This window comes from Phaseolus vulgaris, chromosome 9, assembly GCF_000499845.2.
Source record: "Phaseolus vulgaris cultivar G19833 chromosome 9, P. vulgaris v2.0, whole genome shotgun sequence".
Lineage (NCBI taxonomy): Eukaryota > Viridiplantae > Streptophyta > Magnoliopsida > Fabales > Fabaceae > Phaseolus > Phaseolus vulgaris.
In genome coordinates this window covers 1,026,061-1,038,583 of record NC_023751.2, presented here as the reverse complement: position 1 = coordinate 1,038,583, position 12,523 = coordinate 1,026,061, and the positions used below count along the sequence as shown (strand labels likewise).

The window sequence follows — 12,523 nt, the reverse complement described above, 5'->3', positions numbered from 1 at the left end:
TTTAAAAGGGGCTTTAGACGTTTGAGACAGGGATCCGAGTTTTGGACCTAGTTTTCACAAGTTTTACACATACAAGCCCTATTTGTTTTGCTCGGGCACCCACTGTACGCACAAGCAATTAGGGCAGCATTCAGTATTCAGTTATTAGACCACCTTCAAAGTATTCATTCACGGTGCTCCGATACGGAGGTGTGTCACTTTGATGTTTATCGCTAGTTGACTTGATCGTCAGAGTGCAAACGGTCGCGAGGGCGCCCCTTTGTCCACTTCTTTTCAGGTACTCACAAACGGAGCAGAACGAAGGTGCCCTAGCTCGCGAGGACAAGCCACACACAAAGACGACCCTGGTCAACCGGCGGGAACAATAGTATCCCTCGGTAATACCGTGGGTAGTACCCTCGGTAGTACCCTCGGTAGTACCGTCGGTAGTACCCTCGGTAGTACCGTCGGTAGTACCCTCGGTAGTACCGTCGGTAGTACCCTCGGTAGTACCCACGGTAGTACACTCGATAGTACCCTCGGTAGTACACTCGATAGTACCCTCGGTATTACCATGGTTATTACCATCATTATTATCGTCGTTATTGTTATTGTTATTGTTATTGTTATTATTATTGTTATTGTTATTGTTATTGTTATTGTTATTGTGATTGTTATTGTTATTGTTATTGTTACTCTTATTATTACTAATATTATTACTATTATTATTACTATTATTACCTCGGTAGTACAAGTGGTAGAACTATTGGTAGTACCAATGGAAGTACCAGTGATAGTACTAGGGGTAGTACCATTGGTAGTTGCCACGATCCACTAAGATTCAGCCCTTGTCGCTTTGATTCGTAAAAAAAAAAGATAGTATCCCTCGGTAGTACGCTCTGTAGTACCCTCGGTTGTACCCTCGGTAGTACCCTCGGTAGTACCCTCGGTAGTATCGTCGTTATTACCGTCGTAATTGTTATTGTTATTGTTACTATTATTGTTACTATTATTATTACTATTATTACCTCGGTAGTACCAGTGGTAGTACTATTGGTAGTACCAATGGTAGTACCGTTGGAAGTACTAGTGATAATATTATTGGTAGTACCATTGATAGTACCAGTGGTAGTACTAGTGGTAGTATCATTGTGATAGAGATCAAATAAGAGAGGATTGTTTTAATGGAGGAAGAGGTCATTCCCCCAAACATTTTAAGTTCTTCCTTCTAGTCTTCTCAAAAATTAAAGAAGAATTAAAATAAAGAGAGGACCAAGCCTAAAGCCAAAAGAAGACTACAAGCTTTCAAGAATGGGCTTCAATTAATATCTCTCTTTATAGTTTCTTTTGTATAAATTTGTAAATAATATAGAATAGTGTTTAGGTAGGTGCTAAGAGGGAAACCTAAAGATACCTCTTGTGTAAAGCATCTTTAGATATTAGCTTTAGAAAAATCTAGAAAGGTATCCCTTCCTTCTCCACTTTAGGCGCTAGAAGTGGAAGAGTTGCAAGGTAACTTTGGTTAGCTTCCTTTGTAAGCTTCTTGTACACTCATCACCGGTCCTTCTCCTATAAAAGGAGGGCTTGAGTCTTTCTAATACAGATTTGATATTTTGAGTAAAGAAATTCTCCCAAATTGGTGAGTGATTGAGAGACTTGTGTCTTCTCTTCTTCTAGTCTCATCTTGAGTGCATCTTGGAACCTCATGTGGCGGCATCTACACTCATCTTGGAGCCTTACACTCTTCAAGTGGCGTGTTCATCTCCAAGAACTCTAACCACATAAGTCCTCTTCTCTTTTCCATCTCTTTCATCCATTTCCATGTCCATATAAACTCTAGAAACATGTCTTAGGCTTTTCTTGCACTTTTGTTCGGTTCTTTTGGTTCTTATCTTGTTTTGTTCGGTTTATCTCTTTCCTTTACTGTTTTAATCGGTTCAACTCCTTTCTTTCATGCTTTTGTTCGGTTCTTTTGATTCTTAGGTAGTTTTAATCGGTTCCTTTGCTTTCTTATGCATTTCATTCGGTTCATTTGGCAAGAAATGGGTTTCTACATGAGTTTTGGTTTGGTGGCTCAAGTTTTGGTAAATCTTGAATAAAAGAACATTGATCCAATTCTAGAAAAGTTCCTATTCATATTCCAACTCAAGTTGATTCCATATAATGTCTATGAAACATCTCTACCTTGCTATTGGAATCATATCATGTGGTATCATGAGTCTTAAGTTTGTTCTTGTTTGTGTTTGAGTTGTTTTGGCACTTTTAATCATGGTAGTTAGAATCGCTCGAATCGTAAGATTCGAATCGCGTCAAAAATTCACCTTGCCGATTCAAATCGGTAAGTGAATCGTTTTAGGACGTGAATCGTGGTATGAATCACTTGAATCAAGGGATTCGCGATTCTATCTCAATATTTCCGATTCAATCAGAATCTGAAAAATTCACCTTGCCGATTCAAATCGGTAAGTGAATCGTTTTAGGGCGTGAATCGTGGTATGAATCACTTGAATCAAGGGATTCGCGATTCTATCTCAATATTTCTGTTTCAATCAGAATCTGAAAAATTCCCAAAAAATATCGTGAATCGTTTATTTTTTTTTTCCAAAATCCCAAAAATCTTAACAAATAAAACGAAACGAAAGGTATAACCAATTTGCCTATACAAAAGAATGCAGTGCAGTGGAGAAGAACGCACGAGTGGAGAAGAGAAGAAAAGTGAGGAAGACGAAAAATAAAAATTTACCGAGGGCGGAGGTAAGAAGAAGAGCAGCGGAAGAAGAAGAAAAGTGAGCAACACAAAAAGAAGTTCCGTCATTGGAGTAGAGAGGATAATCGGAGAAGAAACTGTCACTGCTGGAGAAGAAGAAAACTTCAATTTTGAAGAAGAGCACCTTTTTTAAGAAGAATACATTTGGTAAAGTTTAAGTAACCCATTATTTTAAAATGTAACTTTTTAAAAAGGATGTTTCAGAACTTTTAGAAAAGCTGAAAAAGTTTCAGAGCTTTTTAGAGAAGTTATGAACATATTACAGTGAAGCTGAACCTGAATATATTTTAATTTTATTTTATTATATGTTTTTTTAAAACTGTATTTTAAAATAAAAATTATTTATGTTATTTTTTATTTTTTAAAATAATTATTTAAGTTTCTGTTTTTTATTTTATTATACTTTTTAAAAAAAATTATTTTAAAATAAAAACTGTTTATGTTATTTTTAATTTTTTTATAAGTAATAATTTAAATTTCTGTTTTATTTTATTTTATTTTATTATATTTTAAAAAATTGTATTTTAAAATAAAACTCTTTATGTTATTTTTACTTCTTTCTATAAATAATTATTTATATTACTTTTTTGATTTGTTGGTAGAGAGAGACGATGAGTCAAACAAAGCGAAAGAAAGAAACAGATATTATGTTGACACATTGTGAAAGTATTCCCTCTCATAGACTTCTAGTCAAGAGTAAATATTGTTCACATACTTGTTGGGGTGGTGTTGCAATGATGAAACATCATCTTGCTGGTACAAAGGAAAATGTCAATGCGTGTACATCAGTTCCAGAGGATGTCAAAGACATGTTTATGAAGATATTAGAAGATAAAGAAATTGTCAAAGAAGCAAACCGTCAAGATTGTTTTGAAGAAGTGAATATCCAAGATAAGAAGGGAACATTGGAGTCATCTTCCAGAAAAGGAAAACAAAAAACCATGAATGAAATGTTTAAAGATAGAGAGTTGGTGATCACAGACATTTGCAAATGCATATACGGTAATGCTTTACCATTTAATTTGGTAAGAAGTTCCTTATTTGTTCAAATGTTAAAATATGTTGTTGAATATGGAAAGGGTCTAAAGCCTCATACTTATCATGAAGTTAGGGTGTCTTATTTGAAAAAGTCAGTTGACGAAATTCAAGCTAGTTTGGAGAAATATAAGGTTGAATGGAAGAAATGTGGGTGTACCTTGATGTGTGATGGTTGGACAGATGGAAAAGGAAGGTCTCCTGCCAATTTTTTGGTGAATAGTCCTAGTGGAACAGTTTTCTTAAAATCTATTGATACTAGTAATGTGATCAAGGATGCCAAACAAATGTTTGAGCTATTAGATTCTGTGGTAGAAGAAATTGGAGAGGATAATGTTGTGCAAGTTGTGACTGATGGTGCTTCTATTTTGTGGTAGCATGACAAATGTTAGAGGAGAAGAGAACAAAAATATTTTGGTATCCTTGTGCAGCTCATTGCCTTGATTTAATTGTTGAAGACATTGGTCAGCTCCCAGTATTTTTTAATACCATTGCAAATGCAAAAAAGATCACAACTTTCATTTATAGGCACACATGGGTCTTAAACTTATATAGAAAGTATTCCAACGGAAGAGAATTAGCTCGACCAGCAGTCACAAGATTTGCAACTGCTTTTCTTACCCTACAATCCATAGCAAGACAGAAACATGATATTCGAGGTATGTTTGTTTCACAAGAATGGACAACATGTACTCATGCTTGTAAAAATGAAGGTAAACAAGTGGTGAACATTTGTTTAAGTGATGATAGATTCTGGAAATCCATCCAATATTGTTTGAAATGTGTAATTCCACTTGTGAAAGTATTAAGGCTTGTAGATGGAGATACAAAACCTATTATGCCATATACATATGAAGCTATGGATAGAGCTAAAGAACAAATAGACTCAAATTTCAAAAATGAAGACTCTCGATATAAAAAGGTGTGGAAAATAATTGATACTCGTTGGAATTTACAATTACATAGGCCTTTTCATGCCGCCGCTTACTACCTCAATCCTAAGTAAGTGACTATTATTATTAATTTATTATTACCTTAATCATTATTTCAAATTAATAATGATTTTTATTTCAATAATTTCTTTTTCTTTTTATCAGATTTCATTATGATAATAATTTCAATGCGGATAGTGAAGTTTTATATGGTTTATACGAGACCATTGAAAAAATGATCCCAGATAGAAGGATTAGATTTCAACTTGATCAACAACTTGACAAATTCAAAAGAGCACAAGGATTGTTTGGAAGAAGCATGGCAATAGATACCAGGGATAAGAAGCATCCGGGTAAAGCATTTAATTAATCCTCCTAAATAGTTTCATAAAAGACATAACAATTTGGATCACGATTTATTAATGTTAGTTTTTTGTTCGAAATTACAGCTCTTTGGTGGGAAAGTTATGGTGGAGAGGGTAAAGAGCTACAAAATCTAGCAATAAGAGTTTTAAGTTTAACTTGTAGTGCTACTGGGTGCGAAAGAAATTGGAGCATATTTGATCAAGTGCATACTAAAAGAAGGAATCAATTAGAACAACAAAGATTAAATGCTCTTGTCTTTGTTAAGTATAATCTTCAACTTGAGATGAGACAAAAGGTTAGAGAGGAAAAATGAGATACTAATGATCCTGTATGTTTATCTGATATGGAATCAGATGATGAGTGGATTACTGAAAAAGAAGATCCTTGCCTACCAAATGATGTTTCATGGATGGATATACATGAATCTTTTACTCTTGAAGAGGGAGCTCCAAGCAACAAAAGGAAGAGAGGTCCAAGAAATTTAACTACTAAGGTTGATAGAAAGGGAAATCTACTTTAACTGCAAATGATAATGAGATTGAAGATATGGTTGAAGATGTGGAGGAAGAGGATGAAAATGAGCTTCAAGAGAATGTTATGTTAGAAGAAGAAGATGATCTAAGTGACATTGATCTCGGAGATGATGATTAGGATGTAGGATTTAAATATAGAATAGAAAGTATTTTACATTATATTATATTTTATGATTATGTGGATTGAATATTTTGACTTCATATTTTGAACATTTATTAATGTTACTTATTTTTATTTAAAAATACATCATATTTTATCTGTTATGTATCTTACGATTCATAAAAAGATTTGATTCACGATTCAAAAAAATCGAAAAACGATTCACGATTTGAATCTCGATTCTATAACCATGCTTTTAATTCAAGAACTTTACATTCTTCTTGTTACCTTTCTGTTTTAGGTTTATTTTTGGATATTTCTTGCTGTTTTCTTGTTCTTATTACATTGTGTTTGTGTCATTTTTATTTTTGAATCCTTATAAGTTTTGTCAAAGTCATGTTTCTCCAACAATGTCATCAATTCTTTGTGGTTCATTTGTGGTAATTTTTGTTTCTTGATTTTGTGATAAGTACAGTTTTATGTGTTTGTTTCTTGATCCTTTGGTGCTTTTTCTTTTTAGTATTGAGTTCTTACTTGTGAAATAGACCTATACAAGTTCTTAAAACATCATTTCTATTATGTCTTTGCTAGTTCTTAATTCTGTTTTTCATTCCTGTTAGGTTTCCTTTGTTTTCTTGAAAACATGCTGATTATTTCGATTTATTGCAATTGATTTGCTTACTGTAAATTTCTAAAATTCTGGATTTGAGTTCTTCAAAGTATTATAAAAGCATAGAAAAAAGAAGTACTTCAAAATTCAAAGTAAAAAAAAAATGATAAATGAAACACGAACAGTGTGTAATTCTGCCGAAAAAAATACGATAATCTGGCAGTGATTTTACAAAATTTATCACAATTAATTGACTTACTGTTTTTGAGTAATTCCAGTGCCATTATTGAGATAAGATCTTGACCTTTCTGTGGTTACAATTTCATAATCTAGTTCGCTTTATATCATTCCAGATAAATCTGTAAACATCACGCACAGTTTCCACAAAAATATTTTTCCAGTAGTTCTGTTTTTGTTTTCTTCATCTAATCTAGTGCTTTTCTCTAGGTCTCTTTTGTGTGCCTTCCTTTTCATTGAGTACCTTATTTTCTTGCTTGTCTTTTCTTCTCTATTCTTTGTGTTTGTCATAATTGTTGTATTCCTTTTGTGTAGCTTTTTCTTGTTTACACCTTTTCTTGTTTGTCTTTGATTGTTCTATGGTTTTGTGATGTATTGGCTTTAAGAAAGAGTGCTTTTGCTTTGACATATTTCATTTGAGAGTTACATGACCTCAAGAGCAGATTGGTTGAGACAAGTATTCTTTCTTGGAGTGACTTTAGTGACTTTTAATTTTCAGTACATTTCTATATTTGTTCTTTTTGCTAACCTTGTTTTTCTTAATATTGTTTGCTATTGTGTTTGCTGTTTTCTTTGTAAAATGGATACATATTCAAGTGCTGAATCTTACAAGCCACATTCTACTCATAAGGCTTATGTTCTTAATGAGTTAAAAGAAGCAAAACAAGCCCTTGCTCTCAAAGATGAAGCTATGAAAAGATTGGAAGAAAGATTAGCAAAAGTTGAATTGAAGCAAGAAAGATCTTCACATTCCATTCATGGAAGACATAATTCTTCTAGGCATTATTCCAAAGATTCTTCCAATGCTCACGGCCATGGAGAAGATTATAGAAGGAGGAGGCATCATCATCTTTCCCATGGAGAAAGCCATCACCGTGAACAAAGACATCACCAAGAAGCAAAGCCTCAACTTTCTTTTGTAAAAGTACCTATGATGGAGGAGGGCCAAGCTCACCACCCCATGGAAGACAAGAGCCAAGTCTAGAACGTCTAGAGCCAAGTGGGGAGCGTCTAGCACAAGGTGAAGAGCGTCTACCCCAAGATGAAGGACGTCTAGAAAGGGAGCGTCTAGGAGGGAGACTAGAGCGTCTAGGACCTATCACTAGGTCCATGGCCAAGTACGTTCTCCTTACCATGGAAGTGAGGTAGGTCTACTCTAACCTCCCTTGGGCCCTCTTGCTCCCTTTGCCTATTTCTTCTAGGGGGTGGTTGGTAATAGTCATTGATTCTAAGGCTACCCTCCCCTAGAGACTCATCTTCTTTTGAATGAGATGCATGAGTATGAGATTTTTTTAAATTTTGTGATTTCTCTTCCTTTGCTCTAGTTAGTTCATTGATTTTAGATTCGTTCTCCAATTGTCTATAGGAAATGAGTTGAACATCCTTTGCAAGTTGTTTCAAAAGGGATTTTATGGACTTCATATCACTTTCCATAGACTTTGCAGAATGAGAAGACATGACTAGAGTTTTGTGTATAGAAGTGTTTTACTTTGAGAAAAATTAGGGAAGTTAAAGAAGGTAGTTTTCCAGGTAAGAGAGGTGAGTCACAATGGACTACTTAAATACCAAGTCTTGCCTTAGCCAAAAACTATCCCTCCAAATCTTCACACAAATCTTTCTCTTAGTAAACCACTTAAAACACAATCAAGTTGGAGAAATCAAATTTTGAATGCAAGAAACAATACAAACTATCTAATCAACCAAGCAAATTTAACAAAGCTTTAAACAATACAAAGACAATTAATAAGCGTAGCTAATTAAAGCAAAGAGATGCAATTAAAGCAATTAACAATTGCTAAGCTAGATAGTTCTAAACTAGTCGGCCCTAGGTGAGGCTTCTTGGACACTTGGAGCCCTTGAAGACACACTCACTGTCTAATTGCGTAATTAAACAAGTAATTAACAAGAGTTAAGTTGAAAGAAATTAGATGAACTCCCTTTTGTTGATTTTTCTATTTGCACTTCTTTTGTTGTCTCTTCTTTGTTGGGCCTTCCAATGTATGTGGTGTATTTAGAAGGTGTTGTTTCTGTCCCTTGCCTTTGTTCCTCTTGGAATTAGGTAATTAATTCTTCAATCCAGCACCTATTAAGCAAACTAGACTCCCCTCAAGTCAATTCCCACTCAATCAAGTACCAATTGATAATTAATCCACCACCAAGCTTAGAGGTCAAAGAATTAAAGCAAGAAACAAATTAATTTGAAAAACAGTACCACACAAATGGAATTAAAAGTGACAACTAGAAAGAGTTCCAATGAAATTAGACAAGAAAATAAAAAGGTACTCAAAGAAAGGATGGCACACAAAATGGAACCTATAGAATAGCACTAGATTTGATTTCAAAATAAAAAACAGCACCACTGAAATAATTGTTGTGGTCCAGAGAGCGTGATTTTCACTGATTTATGATGAGCTGGCCTTTTAATATTTGCTTCTGAAAATTTATATGCAAACAAATCAAGATCTTAAAAAAATTCTGGCGTTAGTTTCACTCCAAACGCATGCACCATTTGTTTTTAATAAATTTTCTAAAATCAGTGCTCAGTTACGCCAGTTGTAGCGTCAGGATTGCACACTGTTTTTATAATATTTATCATTTTTTTCTATTTTTTTTTTAACTGAATTTTTTTTTTTTTTGTCTTTTCTCTAACACCTCAATCTTGCAAAATCCAGAGGCTCAGAATTTTCTTATGTGGAAAATAATTTTCTTAAGCAAAACAGCCAACACAGAGTTATGCAAAACAGGGGATTCTGTAAATCTGGAAATAAAAACAGCAAGATATACCAAAAGAAACACAATGGAATTGGTGAAATGAAATTTGTGTAGATCTAAACACAAATATGAACTCAAGCTAAAAATAAAAAGCACCAAAGGATAAAAAACACAGCAGATTCAGATCAAGCATTTATACCAAAAACAAGAAACAAATAAGCCAAAAAAAAGTACTACTTGGATTTGATGACATTTTTGGAAGAAACATGACTAGACAAAACACATATAGATTCAGAAATTAAAAGACTCAAATGAACACAATATGAACCAATTAAAATTGCAATAAGGACTCAAATACCTAAAATAAAAACAGCAACACAAACTATATGGAATCCTACCAAAAATTGAACAAAGATTGCTCAAGAACAATTGAACAAGATGCACCGATTGAAAATTCCAAACAGCACACCAATTCAAAACAAAAATTAAAACAGCAAGACAATATGGAATCAAGATGAACAACTAGGAAATAAGAAGAACTCAAAAGAAAAGACACAGAGAGATACTCATCTTTGAAGAACCATAGCTCATGATACCAAATGATGGATTTCCTATGAGCTCTTCTTGGATGTTTGTGGAAGATGGTGCGGAAGCTTAATGGAGGAGATGAACAAGGTCCTCCTAAGAGGTGTGGTGACCTTGAAGGTGCATGAAGAGTGTGGAAATGGGGAGGTTCGGCCAGCCCCTTTGAAGGTATTGTTATGCTGCCAATTTAGTGCCATACAATAACGGGAAGCTCAGGGGCAGAAGGTACTTGGTCACCCCCAAGAGTGCTCTCCCCTCCACCTTCAAGCGTGAGGACTCTGCGAGGAGTCCACAAGGAGAGGAGTGTTAGAATGTATGGCTTTAAACTAGAGGAGGGGTGAATTGTTTAAAGGGGGTTTTCACAAACTTTTTAGTCTAGAATGAAATTCTTTGCAAGAAACCAGATTAGGAATTCAGTTAGCCAAGAAACAATGCTCAAAACAGTTAAGCACCAGAAAAACAATCAGTTGTTTATACCAGTAAAAATAACAACAACTGAATTTAAAGAGTTTAAGGAAGAGAGAGATGCACAAACAGTTTATACTGGTTCACTCTTAAACCAAGAGCTACATCCAGTTTCCCAGAAACCACTAGGAATCCACTAGGTAATCAAAACCAGATTACATACACACACTACCAAAGAAGTGACCTTGATCCCCTCAAGAAACACACTTCCTTTGGCTCAGCACACACACACCAAGAATTTTGATCTTGACAACCTCAAGAGCACACAACCCTTCTTGGCTTTACAACACCAGAATGTACAAAGTTCTTAGAACGAATTACACTGTTACAGAATCAACTGAAATCAATTACAGAGTAATCATATTCCACTTCTCTCTTGAATAACCAAAGCTCAAAGTGAAAACTCAAATCTTTGAAAAACTCAAATCTGTTTTTCTTTCTTGTCCTTTGTTATAAAACATTAACAAACTATTTATAGCTTTCAAATCTTGGTCAAAGCATTTAAAGCAGGAGCGTATTCACTTATAAAATCATTTAAATCTCACTTAACTAACAAAAACGGTGTACCGTGCTAGGGTTCTTAGCACCCTTTATATAGGTTGTAACTAGGGTTTACTTCTGTTCTATTACCCATGTATAGGGTTCCTTGGAAAATGTCTATGCGCCACTATTACACAGTCTTAGCGTAATTTACTTCTGTTCTATTACCCATGTCTAGGGTTCCTTGGAGAATGTCTCTGCGCCGCTATTACACAGTCTTAGCGTAATCTAGCACATAGGACTTTCCTTTACTGGAGTGCAACGACTAACAAAATGGTCGCCAAGGTACCAATTCATGCACCAATGTTGCGGGGCCATCTGTTATATGGGTGCCCTAAGTATTCACGTGTCATGCATGCAGTCTTCCCTTGGAAACCCTAACCCTAACGAGCCTTAGCGCCTCCAAGGGTTGTTTACTTGTGTCACGCCCGAATGCGCCATACACCCTGTGTGCATGGATCCCTCGTGACTTAGGCTCTCTCTTTGTATTTGGGAGTTACCCTTATGTTAACTCATATTGCTTATGGGACCCAGCTTACGTGGCCCATCTTTACAATCTAACATCGATGTCCAATGTTTGAGGTCTTCTCTGGAGTCGATGACTGAGGACTGGTCAGTACACAAGCCCCCCAGTCTCAAGCTGTAACTTGCTTCAACGAAGAGACTTAAGTGATCGCCTGGGACGACCTACGTGGCACTGGGTGAAAGGACGTGAACAGTGCACCGAAGTGATGTCTCACCATATTTTTTCAATCAGCGTACATGTGGCAAGATCAATGGTCATCACTCGTTGGCACTTGCGCTTCTTCGTATACTGTTTAAACCCTTAAACCCCCTACACTTCCTTCACTGTTTCATTACTTCACTTAAGCATTTCTCGAACATTTCTCATTCTCGAAAACGCTTTCTCGTCCTCTTCGACAACTTATACCTTCAAACCCTACCTGATCAAAGGTATGATTTTAACCTCTTGATTACCTCTGTTTTATGATTTCGACGCTCATAACATGTTATAACTGTTCTGGGACTATTTATGTTTTCCATATTTTTCGTTTCTCTGTTCTTCAATTTTGAGTCTCTGGTTTTCTCGGTTTCCAGAGTCACACCCATCTTCTTCTTCTAAGGTTTCATTTTTTCTTCTTTTGTTTTAGCTCCCCTTATTAAGATGGCTCAACGGAACCCTTCTCCGACCTCCACTTCAAATTCTAACCCAACTTCAATTACACCTTCGACACCAAACCCTCATTCTTCTACCCCTGATTACCAGTCCCTATATCGTTGGGCACCTTACGCCCTTTTAAAGGAGACCTCCAGCTTTACTTCCCTTGCCAGTATAGCCGCTTATAGGAAGAAACAAACTTCCCATAAATCGCATGTCTTTGGTAAAGACCACGATAAGTTCGCGAGGATGGTGCCCTGTAAGGTAGGTGAACTGGTGTGTTTTGACGAGTCTTCAGACCCTGAGAACCTTTCTTCTTCGTCTACTCCACGGTCTTTCGAAGAATTGGACTACGACTTCCCTTCATCCCGTTCGAGCGAGCCCATCTCACTGAGGTGAATGTTGCCCTCGCCCAACTACACCCTAACAGTTGAGCGTTGGTGAGGGCCTTCGCTATCCTGTGCCACTGCCTTGGCCACACGCCATCAGTAGACGTGTTCCTC

The 12,523-nt window shown here is 35.8% G+C and overlaps 1 protein-coding gene and 1 long non-coding RNA gene across 3 annotated transcripts in view; one reads left to right on the top strand and one right to left on the bottom strand.

The window, feature by feature from the left end:
* Positions 1–2,906, bottom strand: part of LOC137822489 (uncharacterized) — a 48,061-nt gene extending 45,155 nt beyond the window's left edge. The window contains exon 1 of one of the 2 annotated variants that reach the window (XR_011082928.1): positions 2,723–2,906. This is a non-coding gene — a long non-coding RNA (uncharacterized lncRNA). The remainder of the gene's footprint in view (positions 1–2,722) is intronic. The other variant, XR_011082926.1, reaches the window with a different exon arrangement.
* Positions 2,907–3,357: 451 nt separating this feature from the next.
* LOC137820579 (uncharacterized) lies at positions 3,358–5,730 on the top strand. The gene is made up of 6 exons (XM_068624726.1): positions 3,358–4,138; positions 4,240–4,440; positions 4,585–4,783; positions 4,879–5,066; positions 5,433–5,549; positions 5,636–5,730. Exons 1-6 carry the CDS (start codon positions 3,358–3,360, stop codon positions 5,728–5,730), a joined length of 1,581 nt encoding a protein of 526 aa, XP_068480827.1.
* Positions 5,731–12,523: the final 6,793 nt, after the last annotated feature.

What these genes read in the sequence shown, in the direction of transcription:
- LOC137820579 (XM_068624726.1), top strand. Translation starts at nt 3,358, where the DNA reads ATGAGTCAAACAAAGCGAAAGAAAGAAACAGATATTATGTTGACACAT. An exon ending in TGTGCAAGTTGTGACTGATG is followed by an intron (nt 4,139 to 4,239) that starts GTGCTTCTATTT and finishes TAATTGTTGAAG; the next exon opens with ACATTGGTCAGCTCCCAGTA. An exon ending in CAGGGATAAGAAGCATCCGG is followed by an intron (nt 5,067 to 5,432) that starts GTAAAGCATTTA and finishes ATATGGAATCAG; the next exon opens with ATGATGAGTGGATTACTGAA.